The sequence below is a fragment of the Tyto alba genome, unplaced genomic scaffold, assembly GCF_018691265.1.
Source record: "Tyto alba isolate M040663 unplaced genomic scaffold, T.alba_DEE_v4.0 Super-Scaffold_29, whole genome shotgun sequence".
In the NCBI taxonomy this organism is placed as follows: Eukaryota; Metazoa; Chordata; class Aves; order Strigiformes; family Tytonidae; genus Tyto; species Tyto alba.
Window position 1 is genome coordinate 14,118,098 of NW_024881303.1, and position 24,411 is coordinate 14,142,508.

A 24,411-nucleotide genomic window follows, 5' to 3' on the forward strand; every position below is an offset into this window, starting at 1 on the left:
CTAAAATGTAATACCCTGTGTTAAAATCTGTCACAACTTGGTAAAATGATTAAAACCACGTAGCCACAATATCCTGGTTCAGACTCCAAACAATGTAACTGTGGATCCACAGTCTTGGTACCAGCTTATTCCTTACTACAAGCTATAAGGAACACAAACTACAGACCAATCAAATACATTTCACTCATCAGTTAACTAAAACCTGTCATTTGCAGGACTGTTTTGAAATTTTTTCTCTGAAAAAGCTGTTTTAACCAAATACGTGAAAAATGGATAAAAATCCCTTGTATTTGTGCCAATACGAAAAAATCAGAAGAATAAAAAGATGCTACAGAGGAAATGTTGCTATTATACATGATTTCTGGATCACATGACAGACACAATTGAGTCAACAAAATTATCCTGTGTATGTTAAAATACCTTTATAGACTAACCAGACCAAACACAAGCCAAGCTTATAGCACTCATTGCAAGGTAGTATGTATTTATATGAAGTCAAGATGGGGAATACAAATACAAATGGTTTAGATACAGACATATTTTTTTCAGTGATACATATATGTATACACTCACAGAGGTATAAAATGGATAATAATTTCCAGAACTGAGCAATACAAGTGCAGGGAATGCAAATTTAAAATACATTTATAAGCAACCTATGCATATGTAAATACACAGTTATAGTCTAATGAGTTTTCTGTTCACTGCAGAACAGCCCAGCTCCTGTCTGAATGTCAAAGAACATTCCCTGCACTGAATAGCATGATGGCAATTTTCAATGTTTAACTGAGATCAAGACATATGGAGAAATGGATGTGTGTTCACAATAAATTTGGGTAGCATACTGTTTTCCCCATAAGTATCAATTCCATGGTAGTCTTGAGTATGAGCCTGTCAAGAGTAACAGGAGTAGAACATTGAAATACAGACAACATGTATAAAAGAAATGTTCATTTTTTAAAATAAGAATATTTACACATAGTTTTGTTTATGTACAGTCATTTATGTAAGTTTAAAACTCAAGTTTAAACATCAGGATTTCAACACAAATTTATTGACTTCAAAATTAGCTTCAAGTTATCTGGCGCTCCTTTCCCTGAACTCTCAGAAGGCATTTTATAAGTTGAGCTGGTAACAGCTACTCATTTCCAAAAGAAGCAGTCCCACCTGCCCTGAAATCTTCCCCCTTCTTCTGCAAAGAAATTGTTTTGCCTTGAACTACACTATTTCTTGTCTAAATTTTCAGTTACCAGGTTAGGGAGCTAAACTAAGGAAAACAAAAACCAGGAAGATAAAATAGGAATTAATTGATCCAAATGTCATCCTCTGTTAAATAGTATGTTCTCACCAGCTTTTGGTGAGGACAAGAGGAAATGGCCTGAAGTTGCAAGAGGGGAGGGTTAGATTGGATATTAGGAAAAATTTCTTCACTTGAAAGGGCTGTCAAGCACTGGAACAGGCTGCCCAGGGAAGTGACTGAGTCACCATCCCTGGAGGCATTTAAAAGACATGTAGATGTGGCACTTGGGGACATGGTTAAGTGGTGGATGTGGCAGTGTTAGGCTTACGATTGGACTTGATGATCTTAAAGGTCTTTCCCAACCTAAATGATTCTATGATAAAACGTGGTTTAAGAAATCTGCACTGAAAAGCTATGTAAAGAGAGCAATGATTTTCTTAAATTTAGCTACTCAAACCAGGGTGGGGCAGGACAAGTACCAGAAGATTGACACAGAAGGGGCTGAAATCTGTCAACAGGGCCGAGGCAGAGAGTAAGACCACTTCTTTGCTCAGCTACTAACCACAAGACCATCTTAACTCCACCATGAAAGCACACACTTAGAGGTCATAGAATAAAAGACAACACTCTCCTGCTTACAACGCATCACAACAAAACTTCACATTGCATACCACTGTTTATTTCCTACACCTTTGACAGACTAACAGGAGCCATCCTGAAAAGTAACTCTGCTTGTTATTGCCAGATCTTGATTTCTCCAGCCCAATCACACGTTGCAAGGAGCGATGGCAAGACTGGGTGAAATATTCCGCTCACACAAGCTTCTTTATGTGCAGACAAAGTGCGAATAATCCTACCAGTATGATAGTTGTAGAAAAACACTTTGCCATCTGAACTTCCTGTCACCAAAATTGTTCCATCTGGAGAAAATTCACAGCCCACTGCAAATCCTTCCACCTGTGAAAACGAGTAAGAGTGTAAGTGCTGATGCTAATTAGAAAAGTTCATTGTGATACACCGAAAATGAATATAATACAAAAAAAATGTATCTTTGAATAAATATACACTAAGGACTTCTCCAGGTGTTTATTCACACACAGCTATAACACAAACTTATTTAATCAAGCTATTAAGTATTCATAAAATCTTCTAATAGCTATTTTCTTCAGAGTGCATATGATTCAAAATAGACTGGCACATGGGAAAGCAAATGAAGCCAATTAATATCTATCACTGATGTATAATCAAACACTATTAGCAGACATATTAAAAAGCACGGGTACTTTGCTGTCTACCTTCCTTCTAGACTTGGATACTAAGTTGCTGGTGAAGAAGGATACCTTATGTCCTTCGTATCTTTTCTTTTTGTTGATTCGGTAAGGTCGCTGGGCAGAAAACAAAGCCATGTAGTTCCCGTTTGTCTGAGCAACAAACATAGACTCTTCTGGGTGCAGAGTCAGACTTGGGCAAGTGTAACGCTCCTGAAAATAATTTTAAAGAACGTTTTGTTGTATGAAACAAATGATTTGTTCAAATGACTCAGGTTATCTTTTGATGTATTTGAAAGACCATAAAAGGCAAGGTATACATAAGCTATCTCAATAGTACACATTATATAAAGATACTTATCTTATTACAATCCACTGAAAGTCTTACACCAAGACAAATATTAATTCAAATCTCTACCCCAATTTCCTAGATACTGACCAAAGTCCCATCTCCCTCTGAACCATAATTATACTGCAGAAAGGTAACTCCAGCCTGGTGGTGCTCAGTCATCCTCTTCCTGCCCAAGGAAAACTCAAGTTTTAACGTGAAAGTGAATCCTCTTTTCCCATATCCCTTCCTCCATAGCCATACTGTGCCTTCCATGTTACTTTGTACAGCTCTCAAAATCTTCCATTCACTCAGTTCTGGCCACACTGACAGGGATGGAAATCACCCCATTTAAACAGACACTTTTCCCCACCCCGCTATTACGAAAAAAAGAAAAGAGAAAAAAAAAAAAGGATCATTATTAGCCTACGAAGTCAGAAGTTCCTTATGACAGTACTTTGTCATGTAGACCACTGCTGGATGTAAATTCATAAATATCTGCAAAAATTAGTAACATTTGGCTTTAGTCTAGTGTTTCTATTTAAAAGTGAATTAAGATTACTTTCAAAACTCTGCATGGTGATTACATCAGAAATCAAAGGCTCTTGCAAGGTTTCCACCAGGTCCAACCCTCCTCTAGTTTCAGCCTAACCTAAAGACACAGTGTTGAATTTTGATGTCATGAATACAAATTAAGACATCTTTGGTTGTAGGATGCATCTGCATGTGAAGGACACATGCTGACAGAGACCACTGGACACCATGGGCTATGTGGTAGAGGGGGAAGAACATCAGCCTGGTTTTGTTGTGCCATTGGAAGTGATGAACTGGGAAGGAAGTTCTGAGTATTGTAAGGTATTTGGCACAGAAACCAAAACAGGGTTAGGCAGCATAGCTGTCTAGGAGTGTGGTCCGTGGCAAAGCATGCTTCTGGGGAGAAACCGGGTCTAACAATAAGGAATCAGAAAGCACAACACAATCTGTAGAGGCACTGTGCTGTTATGCTGGGTATACTATAGTAATGGGTTATTATACAGGTCTTCATTTGTTAATGCAGACAAGCAATAGATCAAGTCCTGTTGGGATCTAATCTGGAGAGCTCCCACCTTGAAGGCTTCAAAGGTGAAATTATAAGAGCGAAGCAGAGTTTCTAAAACCACCACCAAGTTTTGTTTATTCATAGTGCAGAAAAGAGGGAAAACATTCCGTTTCAGAGATGCAGTTGTGAGAAGGTAGGTGGGGGAGGCAGGAAGGGAGCAGGTTGGTTTGTTGAGGGATAAAGAGAAAAAAGTTGTTTGGTTTTTACTCCTTGATACTGAACCTCTATCATCTGGTGTGTACTTTATATATTCACAGTCTTTTGTTTGTTTTTCCTATTGCCTTTTCAAGATGTTGATAGATCCAATATTGGACAAAGCCATAACTGTGGAAATTAAACATGAAACAATCCTATTAGATCATCAACTACATGTCCTTGTCAGTTGAAAACTGTCCATTTCAGCCAAAAAGCACGTATATACAATCCAATCATATTATCTTACATGGAATATTAGACATGGGTTTTCAGAAAGACCCAGGGAGTTGGAATTATCTATTAACTTCCTTGGTAATCTCCTTTGAAGCTGTCAGCCTTTCTAGAAAATTTAGTCCATTAAATATCTTGCCTGGATAGATTACTGAGAAAAATACTGCGCCTGCACTGATAAAAGTAAATTTTGCCTCTGTGATTATGTTGTACTAGTTATCTATATGCATTTATCAGGTTGCTATTACTGTGCGAACATTAAACTCAATTTGTCAATAGCCCTCACTGCTGCTGGCGAAAAATGTATGAAAAAGTGTGGGAAAAGAAACATGGCACTAAAGAAACTAGTGCCATGCACCATTGGAGAGCTAGAATGATACGGCAGTGGCCTTGCCTAAATATAGCTTAGATGTCAGTGCATGAGCACTGAAATGTAAGTATTTTTAACACAAGGAGACCTACCAGTCTTTAAGGTAATTTTTAAAGAATGAGTGGGTTTAAAATATAAAGCCCTCAAATTACATTGAGAGTATTTTATACATCACACAATGATCTTACAGAAAATCAAAAGCTTTTTTTCACAACACTGACAAGCATGAAATATTAAATCATGGCCCAAACAATACTAGTTGTTAATCTTACATGAAAAATCTGATTGGAAATTTTTGCAGCACTTTGGAAGTCCCATGCAATAATGGTGCGATCAGCTGAGTCCCGGCTTACTGCATCTGTGCTTGTAAGGAATTCTCTTCCCTCACGGAGAAAGAGTATATCCAGTGTCTGTTGTACTGCAGCTTTGTACACTCTTAACACCTAGTAGATAAAAAAGTTTGTTATTTTTTGACAAATTGGGAGAACATGATAACTTACGTATTCTCTCTTTGAATTAATAACTATCTCCGACATATGTTATTTTAAAATGTGAAAAACTCATTTTTAAATGTTGAAGTACTAGTGTGTTAAATAGCTTGTTAATGCATGTAAAGAGTTCACACACAGGACAACTAAATGAGACAAAAGAAAGCATCAGTTTGTACAATTTATATATTATATTTATATATACATAAGATTCTGTTATAAATTCCCAAGTAATTAGAGTTAGATCAAGAAGAGCTTTAGACAATACAAAGTTGTGGTGCTCGATCTACACAAACTCCCTTCTATTTTATGAACTCCTAGATTCCCTAAAAGAGGCAACGGAATCTTTGGCAGCAGGCTGACCAACTTGGTGAGGCAGGCTTTAAACTGAAGTACTTGGGGGACAGCGTCCAAAGTGGCAACACTACACCACTGCAACCAACTGGGGAATAAGGCAGGCCAACCAGAGCAGCGACAGATGTTCCTTAGATGCTCCCAAGATGAGAACCAGAAGACCAGCCAACTCAAGTGTATGTATACCATGCAGACTGGGGAACAAACAGGAGGAATTGGAGCTCTGTGCCCAGTCAGAAGGTTATGATATCATAAGATATCATAGATGGGACAACTCACATGACTGAAGGATTGTGATGGATGGCTATAGGCTGTTTCGTAAAGACAGGCAGGGAAAAAGAGGAGGAATAGTCACAGCCTATATTAAGGAGAACCTTGAATGTATCAACCAACTACAGTGATTGTGGAAGCCTATCAAAAGTCTCTGGATCAAGATCAGAGGGTTTGTCTGCAAGGGGGGATCTTAGAGTAGGCATCTGCTGTCAACCTCCAAACCAAGACAATAAGGCAAATGAAGCAATATTTAGGTCACACCAGCAACCTTTGGGTCAACAGAACCTGGTTCTTATGGGTGACTTGAACTACCCAGACATTTATTGGAAGAACAATATAATAGCTCAGCATGTCATCCACCAAATTCATGGAATGCACCAAGGACTGCTTCCTCATACAAATGTTAGATGTGCCAACCAGGAATGAGGCACTGCTGGACTTGCTACTTACAAACCAAGAAAACCTGCATTGTGATATCTCAGTTAGTGACAGCCTTGGCTGTAGTGACCACAATATTGTGGAGTTTGTGATCCTGTTAAGCATGCTGAAGGTTAGTACTAAGACAAAGGTTTCAGATTTTAGAAAAGCAAACTTCATCTCTCTCAGAGCTCAACTGGAAGGGATTCTGGGGGAAGCTTTCATGGAGGCTAAAGATGCTAGCAAGTGCTGGGAGTTTTTCAAGAATGCTCTCCTACAAGAACAAAAATAGTCCATTCCCTTTAAAGGGAAGGGAAGTAGGTAGAGCAAGAGACTCCTTTGGCTTAACAGCAAGCTTCTGAGTCTGCTCAAAACCAAAAGAGAAGCGTACCAGAGATGGAAAAGCAGACAAATACCCATTAAGAACTACAAGGGCATTGCCAGGGTGTTCAGAGTTGTTAGAAAAACAAAATCTCAGCTCAAATTGAAATTGTCAAGAGATGTCAAAAATTACAAGAAAGGGTTCTTCACGTATGTAAACAACAAGCAGAAACAGAAGGAAAATACTGGCCCACTGTTAAACAGGAGAGATGAATTAGTCACCAACAATGCTGAAAAGCAGAGGTTCTCAACACTTTCTTTACCAGCACTGTTGGGCCACAGGCCTTGGGAACAAAAATCCAGGTTGATGCAAACACAGACCCACCATTAGAGAAGGAAGAGTTGGTATGTGAACTGTTACGGGAGCTTGATCCCTACAAATTGATGGGCCCCGATGTTGTCCACCCAAGGGTGTTGAGAATTGGCTGATGTCATTGTGAGGCCACTCTCCATAACCTTTGAGAAGCAGAGACTGGGGGACATCCCAGAAGACTGGAAGAAGGCTAACGTCACCCCCATCTACAAGAAAGGCTTAAAGGAGGATCTAGGAAATTATAGGCCCATCAGTCTTACTGCAATTCCTGGGAAACTTACAGAATGAATCCTCCTGGGGGTTATCACAAGTTGAATGATGCATGTGAATGGGAAAAGCCAGTACAGATTCACCAAGGGCAAATCATGCTTGACAAACCTGATCACCTTCTATGACAAAGTAACCTGCTCAGTTGATGTGGGGAGAGTGGTGGACATTGTCTACCTGGATTTCTCCAAGGATTTTGATATGGTTCCCCACAGCCTCTTCCCTGAGAAACTGATACAGTCTAGACAAGTGGTCTGTGTGGTGCGTGGGGAACTGGCTGACAGGCTGCACCCACAGGGTGGTGGGAAATAGCTCCTTTTCAAACTGGCAACCTGTCACTGTTGGGGTCCCCCAGGGACCGATACTGGGACCAATGCTGTTTAATATCCCCATAAGTGATCTGGATGATGGGATCAAGTGTACCCTGATGAATTTTGCTGATGATACCAAACTGAATGGGGAAGTGGAAACTTCAGAAGGGAGAGCAACCCTGCAGGAAGATCTGGATAGGCTAGAAGAGTGGGCTAACAAGAACCTTATGAAGTTGAAAAAGGATAAATGTAAGGTCTTGCACCTGGGAAAACATACCAGGAGTGCAGCGCAGACTGGGATCTATTTGGCTGGAGAGCAGCTCTGTGGAAAGAGAAGTACATTTGTTCAGCCTTGAGAAGCGAGTGCTTATGGGACACCTTAGTACCATGTTCCAGTATTTAAAGGGTGGCTACAAAGAAGATGGAGACTCCCTTTTTACAAGGAGTCACATGGAAAAGACAAGGGGTAATGGGTACAAGTTACTCCTGGGGAGATTCTGACTGGATGCAGAAGGAAAATTGTTCACAGTAAGAACAATCAGCCATTGGAATAATCTCTTCAGGGAAGTGGTGGATTTGCCAACATTGGACAATTTTAAGATTTGGCTGGACAGGGTTCTGGGCCACCTTGTCTAGACTGTGCCTTTGCCAAGAAAGGTTGGACCAGATGATCCTTGAGGTCTCTTCAAACCTGATATTCTATCATTCTGGGATTGAATTCAGAATACTCTGAGGATCTCTCCTTCCAGGAAACTTCAGAATTGTAAGTTTTTTGTCTTTTTCATCTCAAAACCTTCAGCTAGTTATAGAGCCAAGGAAAGGAAAGTAATTAGGTTGGTGGGGATTTGGAACTTACAAGTATGAAAAGGACACAGCAAGAAGTGAATATTCTTGTTGATCGTTCCAGACTTAATTATAAATCACTGTTTATGACTGGGGATAAGTCAACTTGATGATTCAAGGCTCTCCCAGTCATATGCTGCTGTGTGTCATTGCTTAACTTGCAAGTGGTGAGACCTCTGTGTCAGAACCGTACAGCAAGGGAACAAAGCCTGCATGCTCAGTCAGAAACTGCCTACAAGGCCAATGTGGACATGCTCAGCAGAAGGGTACACCATTCACCCTACACAAAATATCTAAATCCCATTAGGGACTCAGTCTGACACCCTCTCCTGAAAAAAACCCAAGCAGAGTGCTCTGTTAAAGTGCAGCCAGAGAAGGAGGGGTGGAGGTGACAGGAGCGCTGCTGTCGAACAGTTCAGTGCTTTAAGGACTCAGCCAGGATCCTGCCTTGGTCTACAGGGATTCAATCCCACACCTCCCACCTCATCTGCCTACTTACTATCCTGGCAAGAGGCAGTGGCTGCTGCTTCTACTGAAGCAAAGGCTTTTCCTGTCAGTGCTGAAAATGCAGGGCAGCAGTGAAAGAAAGAGTCATCAATACTTCAAAGCATGTCTGGGCTCAAGATTAAATAATGTGGCTCATCCACTAGTTCCCATCAATGTAATCAATGCATACGAACAATCTTGAAAGATGTTTGTGGTGTAAAAGGAAATATCAAAGTTCCCAGATCTTCTTCCCAAATCAAAAGCACCAGAGTTCCCAAATCTAGATCCTCTTCCAGGACATATACCAAAGTGGGTTTAATCATGAAGAAACAGGTCCTCAGTCACAGGATTCCGAATATTTTAACAGCCTGTGATTTGGGTTTTAAAAAGTAAGATATTTTTAACTATTTTAAGGAATATATAAACAATTTGAATTTCCTTTTTTCATGAAATTCTGCATCTATGTTGTCTACTTTGAATTTTGCAAAACAATACTTCTGCTTTCTTTTTCTCTTATTTGCCTCCAGTGAAGAGAAACCTCAAGGCAAGTAGTGGCCAGATCAAAGCAATCCATCTCTCTGAATATGGTGATCCTTAAAACTAGGACACTGGAAGACTCCTAGTTATTAATATCTAAATCTCTCTCTGTCTCCAGGATAGCTAAAACATAGCCTCCTGCCCTTCCAACAGGGTGTTCAGAGGTTAGTCTCTCTTCTAACATCACTAGAAAGAAAAACAGAGCGGAGAGAGTGCTTGAAGTATTTATACTGAAACAGTTCCTAACTTTGTGAGGTATTTCAGTGCCTACCTTATACTCCTAACATAGCATGTGACTACTGACTTCAGAGTCCAGACTTTTTACAGATACTGTAAGCACATATGTTTTTAAAAGATAATTTTCAGGTGTCGCAGTGAAACATCCTGGATTATACCTCTGTTTTATACTTTAACCAATAAAAGAAAAATAATTTCAAATATCAAACACAACATGAGAACTTCTTGATTTCTTGCCTCAAGCTCAAAAATCTATGACTCTTTGGAAATGTTCAGAACTAGCTGATTCTGCTTTAGGGTAGCGATACACTAGATGATCTCCTGAGGTCCCTTCCAGCTCTGGTTCCTGTGATCTCAGCATGCAGAAGGATGGCAGCAGCAGCTGCTCCAATTGCTTTTCACAGGCTCTGCAAAATGTACAGTTTAGAAACGCAATGTTTGCATTCTGTGAAGAACTTCAGTCATGCAAGCACCCTAGATACCCTGTAATAATATCAACAAGATGTAAACCTGCAGACTCAAAAAACTGGCACACTTTTCAGCAATCTCCCTGCATTTTTAAGATAGTGAATATACAAATGTGTTACTTGCTCTCATCAGATTTTTCAGCCTAGGAATCTGCATAACATACAATGCAATTAAACTTTGTAAAGCCAAAAGTGATATTTGCATATTTATAGCCTCCACTTTCTCTATGGAGAAATCACCATGCATAGCTATTTCTTTACAGAGTTATAAAAGGAAGCCCATAGTTCATTAGCAAATTAGAAAATTAAGCTATTTTGTAGGAGCAAAAATAAAATAAAAAACCCAACAACAAACAAACAAAAAAACCCACAAAAAAGCTAAAAAAAACCCACAAAATATAATAGCTGCCTGGAATGAGAAATGGAAAACCATACAGAAACCTGACAGCTGTAGGAACTGCAGGAGAACTGAAATAAAGTTAAATTGAGAGGAGAGGACACAAAAGGCTCTACCACCCCCGACAGTCTGAAGGAGGCAGCTACTTAGCAGCAGGCACCTTCACAAAAGTGACAAGTCCCAACCAGAGAGTCAGCAAGATCAGAACGTGGAGCAGCACAAATGTGTAGAAACAGAGAGAGGGAAACAGAAATAAAGGGCAATTGGTGCTGGGAAATGAACAAAAACAATATAGAGCAGTAAATTATAATAAAGTCACCAATGGTGATTCATGGTAGTGATTCTTTAATATTTCCTAATTTTAAAGATGAAAATCTCAGACATACTATTTGGGTCTTTGTCTTCTAAAAAAAAAAAAAAACCTTGTGAAATGTATCTAGGTACATATCCATACATACACTGTGTCCAGCACTGTTAAGGAGTTAGGGTTTAGGTTTGGGACTTGTTTTTAACAGTTTTTGGAGCAACAGACACCTTTCAGTAAGGAAAAATAAGAGACTGTGAAGTTGTTAATGTGCACATATTTTAATTTTTTGCTGAAATCCTGTTGGGCTCTTACATAAACTTTCACTATCAGTTTAAACATTTTTCACTACTAATCATTAAATGTATTTGCTTGTCTGTTATTTAATAGTATATCTAATCAAATTACCTGTGTATCTTAGCTCTGCAACAGGAAACTGTCTTCATAAAAATTAGTACAAAAGACCATCTTTTTCTATGTTTGATACATATCTCAGAAAAACTATGCTGTTTAATCTTCAAACTACATAGCAGGAACTGAGTCAGAGAACAATAAATTAACACTTTGAATAGCAGCTGGGAACTTGACATACATAGTATTTAAATTCCCCCATAAAGATACCTTTCAAAAATAACTAATTGCAACACCCCTGCTCAGAAAAGTACTCATAATTAAACCTGCTTTGTTCTACCTTAGACAATTAGTTCATTACATGCCTGAGGAACTTGCCAGAGGAAATCACCAGTTTTCCTACCCTGCTGGCTTTAGTTTGTTAATAACAGCTTTAGCTCTTTTTCTATTTGCAGATTTATCACCCATAAGCATTGGAAAACCACAGTCCGCTGCTTCAATCTAAGCATTTTCTGGACATAAAAGAAATTATTTCAGAGGAAGGCCTAATAGTTTCTGGTGTCAACACAATCCAACATAATAATAAAGCTTCCTCACTAAGGCAAGAGCTCCTGACTGCAGGCATTCAACAAGAAAGGTCATTTAAGCAAATTAAATCTGTTTCAAACAGATTCTTATGGTTCTGGTGATTTGAAAAGCATGTTGTGATGCTGAATTCAAGGTATATAATTCAGATGGGTGTTCTATAATACTCTGCATAAAGCACATGAAATGCCTGGTATTTTGATTGTCAAGAAAGCTCAAAGCCTCCACACAAGTACTTCAGAAGCTGCTGCTCACCCCAGCTCTGTGCTGATCACCTGTAATCTATGTGCACTGCACTTTCCTAAAATCCCCTCAAGCTTTATGGAATTGATTAGAAAGAAACGTGTTTTATATTCATTGTCCTGACCATCAGGAGATGAGGTCTCAAAACAAATCTAATAGGACTACAGACAATCTGGGTGGTCATGGAAAAAACCCTTAACTGGTCAGTGCCACGGCTTCCAACCTGTAAAAATGGCCATATTTGTTCTTCCACTCCTTATGCCACCTTTTTAGATTGAGTGCTTTGGCATGAAGCTGCCCTTTCCTACTGGCATGTTGGGTAATTAATGCAATGGGGAACTGATATAAGTTTCCTCTGTGAAACAGTACTACACCGTTACTAGTAATAAAAAGAGCATTTTAACTTAAAAGAAATCTTATTTTGTACAAAATAGAAGCTTTTTTATCTACTGCAGTGCAAGCCATTTCTGTCGATCTATTCTAGAGAGTAAGGTGTTGAGGCAGATGACTACTATTTGCTTTTTAGCTACGTGTTCACAACAAAACCACAACCACACAACAAATCCAATTTATGTCTCTGATCTCCACCTAAAAGATATAATGGCAATTTTAATCAAAACACACGACATCATCATAGACAGGAAGATCAAACATGTTGCAGTCTTATGTTCTTTTAAAGTCTTTTAACATAAGACTGGTGTATTTCTCCATATGTAATTGAAAAAAACTAGCTTGCTTTTCCATATAAGTTTTTTCCTGTTTATAACTGCTCTGTTTTCAGACACAGCTCAAGATTGTCAAGGGGTCTTCATAATAATTAAAAGGAAAGAGGGACTGATTAAAATGAAGATGTGATTGAGCTTAATCTGATATTGATCTGTAAGACTTTAGGTATGAACAATGTATGCTCTTTTTTAAAGTCACTTTCAGATTGCTTGAGAAGGCACAAGAATCTTGTGATAGAAAGTGTCAACCATTTATTAGAAAAAAAAAAAAATTCCCATCAGATTTTTGTATTTAAAACTATCTCCCCATCTCAAAGAGGGTAAGAAGGGAAATCTGAAGGAACATCTGAGATACAGAATGACTTTTCTATGAGAAGCAATAATCAAGGACTTTTCAATACAGAAATGAGATGACCGAGGGGAATTTGAAAGAATTGGAAATCAAGTCGAAGCAGCAGTCGGAGAAGATGAACGATTTCTTCTATTATAAGAATTTAGACTCCAAACTAGCAGAAGGCAGTCTCAAAACACACAGAATGAGATGGTTTTCACACAATATAGGTTTAATTCATTGCTATAGGATGTTTCAGACATAAAAGAAAACAAGAACAATCAATTCTACAGTGTGAAAACTCAGAGAGCACCATTGCTGGGAATTGTGATAAAGCAGTTTGCTGTGCTTTCATATTCTTGTTTTTTAAAGGCATACTGGTCACTGCCGGGGGTGTCAAATTTGTCTAGAAATGGGCTGAAACTGGAATGGCTATTACCTGATAGCCTCTCACTCCAACACTCCCACTCTGGCAGGATGCTTGTTTTGCTCCTGGCCCATGTCAGCCTCTCCAGGAGCAGTTGTTCCAGGAGAGCCTGTACGCATAGGCAGGTCCACCATTCTCATCGGTGACACCACTAGACGAGGTTTCCAAATAAACACAGCGGGACTGCTCATGTGTGTGATACAGCCACATAAAATGTGCCTTCACAATCAGAAAGGAGCCCTGAATGTTAACGTTTAAAAACAAACGCCATTACGCAAGACAAATGTACCCCACCATATTTCTTTGAACTTATGGTACACAGAGTCAGTAAGGATTTCTGTGACTGTGAGAAGAATAACTTCAGTTTTCTAAAGCACGGAATAAATCATCTTATTCTAATTACTTTGTTCTTCCTAATACCAACAGTACATGAGAATGTATTGGCTGTTTCTATAGAAACCAGAAGTGCAAGTAGCTCCACCAATTTCTACAGCCTTTTTTCATATTTATATGCTATCAAGAGACAAATTCATTAGGTCTCCTAAACACATGCTACTTAAAATGACTGCACCTCATCTGAAAAAAATTGCAATAGAATGTTTCCAAGGAAACAAATGCACTGCACCTTCACTCTAAATTTATTATTTTTTCTTTAAACTGTGGTTTAATGACTTAATCTTATTTCTTTATAAACGCAAGTATGGAGAAATAGCTCAACAACATAAAGAGAATCTCTTTCATTTTTTTTCTCTTTAAGCATAAAGCTATAGATGATACTTGCAATTTTGTAGCTAAACAATATTCAATCCAGAGTAATAAACGAAGATGGGGAAAAAAAACCCTGTTGTTACTCTGCCTTGGCCTCTGTTAATAATACAAATTCTGCCATGCTTTTCTAGACTAATGCTCAAAATAACTGCTTCCACCATTTTTCTAGTTAATTTGTTCTATAGCTTCTAAGACCTCCATTTCAAATATGGGACTTTTGTGTACATCTTCAAATCTAAGTTTTCCTTAAATTTGTCTATTACTCCAACAGATTGACTTTCTATACATCTTTTTTGAAACCTTCCTTATGTCCTGACAAAATTTTGTTATTAATCCGAAAAAGCTGGACCTTTGTATTCATTTGTACTCTTCCCACTTCTAATAAGTCACTGCTAATTTTTCTGCATGATATTCTATTCCTTTTAAAAAAAAAAAAAAAAATTGATTGTGCTAGCACAATACTTTCTGTAACTAACAATTTTTAAAAATTAAATAATAAATGTTGTATCCATTTGGAGCTGTGCCTGAAGCACTTCACTAAATTCCTCCCAGTCAATTTCCTTTCTCAGGATCTCCTCTTTAGCTAGTTTTCTCATTTTACAATATCTAGTTAGTTCCTGCCTTCTCCAGCTTCTCTAATTGCTCTATCAAAGTCCAAAATCATAGAGTGATATTAAGTACACTTCATACAATGAAACTTTGCTTAATTCCTAATATTCTTTTTTTTTATATATATATAATTTCACTTATTCCTATATCTGTAACTGATCTTTCCTTCAAAGTCTGTTCTGTGGCTGTGTCAGGTCATACCACTGGGTCTCCACTACCTGATGCCTTTCCTCTCTTTCCCTCCTTGTTCAACATAAGCAGTGGATTTGCATTTATGGACGTCTAAGAGGTTTAAATATTGCTTAAAGATCAGAGCCACAGCCCTGTCATCTTCCACTTATTCCTTCTCCACATTACTGCACGGTGCTTCTTCAGGACTTGCTGTTCTGACGGCTGTAGCAGATCACTATTGCCAAAGCTCCAAAGGGCCTCAGTGGCTCAAGACAGAATACATGCACATCAACAGACAAGAGATCAAAAACAGAGTACATCCATCAGCTGAATAAATTATTCCTCTATTTTTAACAGTCAAAAAAAATGTTAGTGATCTCCCTACCTTTAGAATTCCTTGCATTTTTGTATGCACATGCTAAAGAACCAGTTCCTGAATGCTTACAAAATGTTGAGTTTCATCAATCAGAATGCAAATAAAAGGTAAAATATGTAAAACTCAAAAATAATTATATGCATACATTTAGAAAATTTAAACAAATGCATTCAGGTGCAAGTTCTTAAGTGCTGTATGTCCCTTCAGCAGAGCTAACAGCATCCCTGCTTTACACTATGCAAACCTTGCTGACACGTGTAAACCAATCTTTTCAATTCATATTGACAATTCACTCATGATATAAGGAACTTTAGCTCCTTTAAAAGCATTATCAGTACAAGACAGTTACAGTTGTAGTCTTGTTCTGATATTATATCTGTGTAAGCTTAGAAACCCATACTAAAAAGAAAAAAAAAAAATATCTGCAGTCATTTTATTTTGAGAACACAATAAAGTCCTTATTGCTGAGCTAAAGGATACAAATCTCTACCCTTTGTTCTCTTTGTTATTTCAAGGAATATTAAAATTTCAGGTAGAATAAGTGGTTGGAATATATATTGTCTCCTGTCTGAAAAGATAATGTACATCAGCCACAACAAAGAGTGACTGTAATTCAACTGGCTTGTGCTGAACATCTTAAGAAATTCTTCCACAGCTCATAGAAATGAAATACTTCTAAAATACGTAACTACTTTAAGGTCTCAGTGTTATTGCACAATTATTTTTACAGGGCATTTTGCACAGTTTTTCTAGGTCCACCTCTGAGGTCCAAAGATCCCATGGGGGCTGTTCAATAACATTCTCTCTCTTTGGTCAACAACACAGAGATTTTTAAATTTTTTTTTAAACCTAACAGCTCACTTCCAAGTTTTCTGGTCTTTTCATAAAGTCTCCATAAACATTCTCCAAATGTTTCATAAATTTAATCAATCTGTCATACACCAATATAAGATCTCCAGAATAATCTCTTCGCCAGAGACACAAAACTGGGTTTACTACAAACAGAAAGAAATATCACTATAATAAATCTCTACATGCTATTCAACTGACTCTTTTATTCTTTTTTTTTTTTTTTTCAGGCTTTGATTACTTGTCTCTAGTTTTGAGATGCCTGTATACTTTATATTTCACTGAGCAGTTAACAGGTATTCCATCCATTCATTTCTCTGAAGTATATATTGTTTAGCTTTATCTTGAAGCTTTTAAATCCCTTACTGTTCTTTCATTCATTACCTTGCTCAATACCCAATGCTACATTTAAAATCATTTTGCCTATCTGCTCAACAGAACAGGGATTGAAATAAATGTCTTTCAACATTCCTCCTTTTTCTTTTGATATCTGCCAGGCTGCCTCAAATCTATCTCCATACATTTTCTCTGGGACTTAGAAATCCAATTTTTATACCACATTCAATACATGAATAAATATTAGTAATTTATGCTCATAAATTTATGCTCATGTTAAAAATTAGTTGCCCATCAAAATCAAAGAGAGATTTCAGAAGTACTAATTTGGAAATATAACACTATCAGCTATTCTATGTCATTTTCCACCAGCAGAAAGCACCAATGTGGCACACTGGCATAAAGCAGCCTATTTCAACCACTGCATGTACGTGTAATTGGACAATATTTTTGTTATTAGTCATTCTCTCTGTCCCTGTGATACTTAATGCTTTGCTCTGAATTTCCAGCAAAAAGTCCCTCATTTCCTGATCTACAATTACCATTTTGCCTCACATACTTAAATTTTAGATGTGCAGGCAGATAGCCTGTTAAAACACAGGAGTACATCCTAAAGAACGCTCTGAAATTGAATTACCAGCGAGTGTTGAAATTGAGTTTTCAATGTGCAATGAGTAACAAGATTCAAGCTCTTGATTTAGGGTGCTCACTCTATTGACAAAATAAGCTGCAAAGCCTGAAAAGGCTAGCAGGAATATGATGATGGGAAGAAAAAGAATCATTAGTTCACCCACACATTGTCCCAAGCTGAATGACAGGTTAGGACACTTGAAAAAACAGTCAAAACCGGAAAATACTGTAATTAATTAGGATTAAAGTACTTTAAAGATATTAAGGTTGTTTGCATCAAAACTGAAACAAAGTGGCAAGAGGCCTCAGACATCTATTTCAGCTAAGAGCAAATGCCACTTGTTAGAACAGGATACATTTCAAAATATTGATCAGGATACTTCATCCAATCTTGAATATGGTCATAATGGGGTAAGATGGAAGAGATAGAAAGTGTGCTGTCTGCCTTCTGAATAAAGATAACAATATAAGCTGAAAGCAGGAATACCCAAAGAATCCATTGAAATGATGTTGATAATTCATCCCTAACCAACATACTGTTCTGTGGCTGAGAGTTTGAAATGTAACTACGTTATTTTGCAGTAATAATGTATAGGTGATAATCGCCTTTCTGCAAGAAGAAACCATAAAAAATCAAATTGGAGTTTGATATTTTTCCCCTTTTCTCCACTCAGCTATGGCCTTCCACATTCATTTAGTACACACATAAAGTTCTTCAAATTTCAAAACCAATACAAATGTAGGTGTCTAACAGTCTACACCTATTACTGAGCTACTATTACCTCAGATGGGGAAAAAAAAGATCAAAGGATAATAAATGCTCCCCCTTTTGGAAATGTTTCAAAGTAAGACAGTAAACCACAATGTTGCTCTAGACAATCACATTACAATCAAAATTATGGTTTTCAAATGAGCAAACATCTCAAAAAAGCAACCAACCAAAAAAAAAAAAAAAACAAGGAACAACATCTGTTACCAGGCTAAACCAAATCCTTCCACTTTCAAATGTGATTAGACACTGCTCATTACTAAAATTAATATTCCTCGTGTGCTACTTGATTGGTTAGCTTTTCAAATGGTAAAGTTCTGCATGAATATAATTGTTTCCTAATGAACAAAGCAGGTAACAGCTTCTAAAATCTTCCAGAGAGAACCCAGTACAGCATCTGTACAAAAGAAACAGTCTGGAGTTTTTGTTTTACAAAGCCTACAACATGTCCTATTTTACCTGTCAGAATACACATTCATTCACTTATTTATTCTCTCAGAAAGTAAATTATTTCCCTGTAACATTGTGGGGTGTTTCCCTTATCTCTTCAATAGCATCAGTTTGTGGAAATAGAGTTACACACGATATTTCTAAGCACTGAAGTGACCTGCAGCTACAGAGACAACCACTGTCTGCATTTCCTCAGTGACCAACAGCTCTTCAAGGCAGGTTCCAAGGCCAGAGCTTCAGCATTGCAAAAATGAGTATATTGAGATAAAAATGCATTCTTCTGCTAGTCTCATTTTTGCTGTATACATAGCATCCTGGCCACAGAATGCACTGCTTTTCGAGAAATCATGTCATAAGATGGGATCAAAGGATGTCACAGCACATAATGTTGTGACATGTTGCACACAACAGCAATACTCTCAGTCAAAAAGAAAAAATTTGTAATGTAACAATTGTGAGTACCATCGACTTCTGCAACAGTATTAAAAGTGGACAGGGAATGGCCCATGGAAAGACAAATACCCCATTATTCCCATTTGAAAAAAAAAAAAACATTACCCAGATCAGTAATCATGGAAGCAAAAAAACACAGTTGGGCAGTAAAGCATAAATATACACTAAAATACTGTTTGAAACTCATTAAGATAATTTAATCCCTATTTAGTAGAAAACATGAGGGCTGTTTTAGATTGAACGTGTAGTCAAACTAATAACATGTTAAGTATTCATGTTCCTCTTCTACATAGATGTTAATGGTTTTTACAGTGCCTGTCCTCTGGAAATGAATAATAGATGTTGTCATCTAAAGCTTGAACTAATGGCTCTGCATGCAGACACACACACAGCACTTAGATGTCATTCCCTGCAAACTACAGAAAGGTGATCCCAAGTGTAACTATTGTTTCTTATTACTGTGCTGTGGTAAAGTACTGAAAACTGCAGTTTTCCTGTGCAATTTTGCCAGACATAGTTTAGACAAAAGTTACTGTATCAGAACGTCATCTCAAGCAAGGCTACTGGGAGTCATAATTACAGAAGATATGAATGGGTGGGCTATTAAAGACTAAAGTTTATCAGTATGGGTTTGCTTCTTTGCCTTCTTACAACGTCTTTTACAAAGGCCAATACCTCACAAATTGCAAATTGCCCCTTATCTTTTCAAGTTCTAGTGCTATCTCCATATCAATACATTTGTCTGCTCCTCACTGCAATAATGCTTCATGTAAACTATGTTCTACACCTCTCTGCTTGCCTTCTCCCTGTTCCAGCAACACCATTCACTGGTGAAGGACACCTGTTTCCTCTCTACCACTGCTTTTCCGGAACAGTTTCACCAAGAAGACTTTACAAGACAGTCAAACCACCCCCTGGCAGTGAGAAACTTCAGTCTTTTATCATAGAGATGCATATATTTCTGTAGGAGGCATCTGTTGAGGAACAGCAAGCTAAGTTGGTTGGTAATATTTGGAATAAAATACTGCATGATACCTCATCTGGTACCAAGGGAAAGCACTGTTGAAACTGACATTTCATAAGGGGGGAAAAAGGTCCAAGAACAGCCTTTTTCAAGCCATTTGTCTTGGTGACACCATAACATCGTTCAAAGATAAAACCAAAATACCAGGAATTGGCAGAGATACTGACAGTAGGAGAGCATCAGACTCAGGAGATGACTCAGAACTAACTTATCTAGCACAAGCATTAACATCTGTGATTTAGCCCCTTAACTCTACTTGGGTCAATGCCAATTTTGCATAGTCCTCAGGTCTTGACATCACAATCTCTGGTATCAGAACTGCTGGAAAAAAAAAAATTACTCAAGCATAACCCTTGCAATGTAAATATCCATTGTAAAAGAATCTTCTACTTCCTTGAAACTGAAATGCTTTCTCCATTATCAATATTTGAGGTTATCTCCTACCATCTATGGAAGATTTCCAACCACATTCCTCCATAAGCGTATCCAGCACAAGCTACCATCAAGACAGGCACATTTTTGCAACACACCACTGGTCATCTGTTACTATAGAACAGAATCAGTTATCGTTTTCCATCTGCAGAGACTGGGCACCTCGGGCACATGCAAGCTGGAGGTATTCCCATTTTTGGCATGAACAGGCTCATCAATCACAGTTGATTAAAATCTTGAGAAAAATCATCATTACAAGATTCACGAAGATAGTCACTCAAAAATACACACAGGTGTAAAATCCATCATAAAGAAACTACAGGGGTGAAGGAACATCTCTGGCTTTGTACACAGCTAGACTGTCATTTGACTTTCTGTATAACTACAATATTTACAGGAAATCTTACTGCACCAAGTTGGAAAATCTCAGAATGTCTTGTCACCTGCATCTGCCATCTTCTCCTTGACTGGGATCAAGTATCTCAAATTTGACACTATAGTCAACGATCTTAAAGCCTTAAAAAGATGATACCCATTTAGTTCCTGAAGTTCTTTTTAAAGGCAGTTCAACAGACCATGTCATACAATGGCTTCACTATGTTAAAAGGGACAGCTAAGTATCCAATTACAGACTGCACCTCCTCCCCACAATTAAGGCCTACTGTTATGAAAATCTTAAGAAAGAACAGTTGTATTCCCTACTTCATTTCCATGTTATGAAACCACTGACCCTGCTGTTCAGGAAAGAAGTCTTCCATCAGTCTTTCTTCTCCAGTCCTCTGCCAGAAAAAAAAATAATGTCTTTGTTCTACAGTAAATTTACAGGGTGACCTCTGATCATCTGGAATCAACACCCTTTGAACTGGTACTGTTTCCCACTTGTGTGATACATATTTTCATGTTCTATAAGTTGCCTACGCTAGACAGTATACCAAAACCACTTACTGACAACACCACAATATTGTATACCAGTGCAAGGCAGGGGAAGGGAGGGAAGAGTTACTGTGTAAAATCTCGTAAAATTTACATAGGTATTTTTTATCATAAGGATTTACAATTTTTGCAATCTAAAACTACCATCATCTTCCTTCATAGAACTGTGCTTTGAGTGTCTCTTCATATACTTATGAAGGAAAACTAGCCTTCATACAAGCATGATGGATGGAATAAATCCCATCACACTTTTTACAAAAGTTTTCATGCTGACACTGTAACTCTGAAATGCACAGTAAATTTATTTTCAGAGTAACATCAGATTTGGCAGTCTTGATATGTACTTACTAATGTTTTCCTTTTAAGAACTTATTTATGTGAGGGAAGCCTATGGTATAGATGCTAGACAATTAAATTATTTTCTCAAACATCAGTGACAAATCCAAAGGAAACTGTGTTTCCTCAATAGATCAACTCCCATAACTCTCCTGTTAGAGCCCTCATACCTGAAATTCATCTGCCTACATCTCTCACCTATTGTTCTTAGTATGTCAAAGCCAGAGACAAAGTTTGGATAAGCAATCTTATATTTTTCAGATCCCTTCTGTCACCCTCAAGAGCAAACAGATGGCTAACTATAATGACTAGGATCTACCCACATAGAAATGCAAAGGAAAACAAAGAACTACTCACTTTACAATCACTGCTGCTCGAGCTGTTCTACGCATGAGGATGTTGGCTTGCCTTATGCTTCTGCTGGCAGAGTACAGCACTGGTATTACCTGAGCTCTGAATGGCAGCTGGGAGCACACTGTTCTTCACAGTTTACAATAAAGGCAGAGGTTATATATGCCTCTCTGTGGCCCTTCATGAATGTAAAAATTACTCCAGGCTTCTACACAAAAGGTACAGGTACTCACATTCTGATCCACACGTAACAGCTTGAAGAGCAAGTTAGCTGTACTGCTTCCTAGTACACAACTGCTTTTCACAATCCTCAAGTGAACTGTTGGCTTTATTTAATTCAACTATATGTTACTTGTATATACATAAAAAACAAAATAATATTTTTTGTATACAATGTTCTTCCTTGTGCTTCAAAAACATTACAGAGGTTCATATAAACAAATGGCAACACAATCAATGACAAATGCAAAATACCTCAGAACATCATTTCACTGAAAGATCAGTACATATAGCAGCTTAGTAATGCACAGCACATCCAACCTAGGAAACATTCTAAAAGAGAAAGAGAAAAAAGGTTTCCATTACCTTAGAAGTCCTTATATCCCAAGCTTTAACGTCAGGGCTGAACCCTCCACTAATGACAATATTTGATTCTGTAGGGTGGAACTTCAGCGCGCTAATTCTAAATTCATTTTTGCTGCTAAATATCGGCTTCCCTAGAATAAAGCAAGAAGTGGAGATTAAAATTTGAGCAGATAATGAAATATGCTATTCATTTCAACCTAGTTTCAAAAATATCAAGGTTGTCAACGGTGAACATGTTTACATTAACACGTTTCAAGTACTTGAGGCTACTCTGCTTTACTGAAAATACAGGACTGAATTCACTAACTTCTATCTACGTGAAACTGCTTCTGCTCAGGGGCCTCTGTACCGCTGACTGCTTCCTACTGAAAGGAGAGAACAAGTGGTCTCCCACACTAAGAAGAGGAGCTCCACCAGGGTCTCAGTTGAGTTGACATGCAGGACTAAATCTACAAATCTAATGATTGAATGTTTCTCTACAGAGAAGCCATAATCTTTCTTTCAGTGGGATAAAAATAACTAGAACAAAATATTGCCTGTACAGAAATACCACGTTTCAAACTATACTACAACTCTTGAGTTGTTTACTTATCTTTCTGTGAAGGTAAAAGTGAAACTTCATCTTGAAAGTAGGAAATAATTTGCATACCATATTATGAAGGCAATAGCTATTCCCATGGATACAACTGTTTCCAACATTTAATTGTGTACACTAATCTCTGCAGGATCCCGTGGTTAGTATCAATTGGATTGTCAACACTTTAGAGGGCAACAGAATTCAGTGAGGTTAATTTATAGGACTTTTCCACAATACGTTGCTTCCTTTCATCCTAACAAACTCATCATATTAATGTACTATCACTGAAATACAATTTTTGGAACAGCAGCATGGACCAAGATATATACATCTGCTCAGTTTCACAATTTCAGCTGTGCTCTATATTCTACATATCACATATAAACACCTACATTAAATAAAGTTACTGCTTTAAACCACAGTGAAGAAGGTACTGTGGAAGTAAAAAAACCCAACCCTTAAAATACTATGACAAAAGCTTCTTAAAATATTCATTAATCTACATTTTCAGCAAGTGAGAGCTGTCTTAAGTTTTCTTAAAACAACTGAAAATACTTTGAGCTAAAAACCTTAGTGACAGATGCAGATACTTACTGTTAGGTGAGCAATTACTGAAAATCATTCATATAGATTTTTTTTTATGCTTACTTCATGATTTGGAGCCAATTTATTTTATTTCATCATTAATTCCATTTTCCCCATCTACTGAACTCAACTTACAGAGTCAAGAGGCTAAGACTTGTCAAATTATTTATTTATTCATTTTAAAGAAGAGAGAGATGTTCCTTCATCACAAGTGCTCTTCAAGCTAGCAGGGGCAGGGAAAATAGACTGCAGGGGGCATAAGGGAGGAGTGAGTGTTGTTCTATGTGAACACTGGTTTTTGTAGAGGTCTTCTGTTCTTTCTAAAAATATTCTCTACAGATTACCCATGCAAGATCTAAAGGGCCTCTCTATCACTACTGAGTGAAAGACTCAGTACATACATTCCTTCCCCAAAAAGAGGAAAAACTCATAAGGGCAGCAGAGGTTCTCTCTACAACTCACACGCAACAGTGACCATCTCTCACTGTGGGAGTTTTCAGTACCCCAACAGCTACAGAAGCAAAAAAAAAAAAAAAAAGACTCCACAAAGAAGAAAGAAATTATTAAAATCATCAGTTACAGGAGCAACAAGATATTGCTCTCATGTGCACCACTACTAGACATCACTTGCAGGCTTCAGAAAAGCCACATACACATGCATCTTATTCTCATCCAAAGCACTTGAGAAAATGCTGAATTTCCCCATGGA

General features: G+C 37.7%; 1 protein-coding gene across 4 annotated transcripts in view; it reads right to left on the reverse strand.

The window, feature by feature from the left end:
* Window positions 1–455: 455 nt before the first annotated feature.
* Window positions 456–24,411, reverse strand: part of WDR25 (WD repeat domain 25) — a 74,189-nt gene continuing 50,233 nt past the window's right edge. For 3 of the 4 annotated variants that reach the window (XM_042799147.1, XM_032981679.2, XM_032981678.2), the window contains exons 4-7: window positions 22,541–22,671; window positions 5,004–5,174; window positions 2,581–2,721; window positions 456–2,197 (exon numbers count right to left, since the gene is read on the reverse strand). In XM_042799147.1, the coding sequence (XP_042655081.1) occupies window positions 1,976–2,197; window positions 2,581–2,721; window positions 5,004–5,174; window positions 22,541–22,671 (665 nt within the window). In that variant the 3' untranslated portion in view covers window positions 456–1,975. The remainder of the gene's footprint in view (window positions 2,198–2,580; window positions 2,722–5,003; window positions 5,175–22,540; window positions 22,672–24,411) is intronic. The other variant, XM_042799148.1, reaches the window with a different exon arrangement.